Here is a 609-nt window from a genome sequence, read left to right on the forward strand (position 1 = left end):
CCCCCCCCCCCCCCCCCCCCCCCCCCCCCTCCCCCCCCCTCCAGCATCCTCCCCCTCCAGCATCCTCCTCCTCCTGCATCCTCCCCCTCCAGCATCCTCCCCCTCAGTCCTCGAGGCTTTCCCTCAGCGCCCTCTCCTACCCCCTGAAGGCAGGAAAACCACTTTTCACCAACATCCTCCCGTTTCCCGCTTCCCCTCCCAGCCCTGCTTCCCAAGGCTGGAGGGCCCCAATTAGCGCCACAATTCCCAAGGCTCGGCTTTAATTGCCCCTGACACTTGGCGGGGTCCTCCCGCCGTGCCCATCACCCTCCTGGAAAGGAGCCACCCCCGAAGCCGACACCAGATCCCGGCTGGAATCCTGCCAAGGCCGCCGGGCCGCGGGAGCGGGGCTCAATGGGATCTCACATGGCGTAACCGAGTTTCGGTTTTTAATTAGAGTTCAAGGAATGTTTTTCCCTGTACGACAAGAAGCAGAAAGGCAAGATCAAAGCCTCGGAGCTGCTGGCCGTGATGAGGTGCCTGGGAGCCAGCCCCACGCCAGGGGAGGTGCAGAGACACCTGCACCTGCACAGGATCGGTAAGCCACGGGCACAGCCACCAAAAACATGG

At 63.5% G+C, this 609-nt stretch overlaps 1 protein-coding gene across 1 annotated transcript in view; it reads left to right on the top strand.

Moving 5' to 3' along the window:
- CALML4 (calmodulin like 4) overlaps positions 1–609 on the top strand; it is a 4234-nt gene that overhangs the window by 1199 nt on the left and 2426 nt on the right. Inside the window, exon 3 of the mRNA XM_017738548.1 lies at positions 437–577. Coding sequence (XP_017594037.1) covers positions 437–577 — 141 coding nt within the window. The remainder of the gene's footprint in view (positions 1–436; positions 578–609) is intronic.

The sequence above is a fragment of the Corvus brachyrhynchos genome, unplaced genomic scaffold, assembly GCF_000691975.1.
Source record: "Corvus brachyrhynchos isolate BGI_N302 unplaced genomic scaffold, ASM69197v1 scaffold200, whole genome shotgun sequence".
Lineage (NCBI taxonomy): Eukaryota > Metazoa > Chordata > Aves > Passeriformes > Corvidae > Corvus > Corvus brachyrhynchos.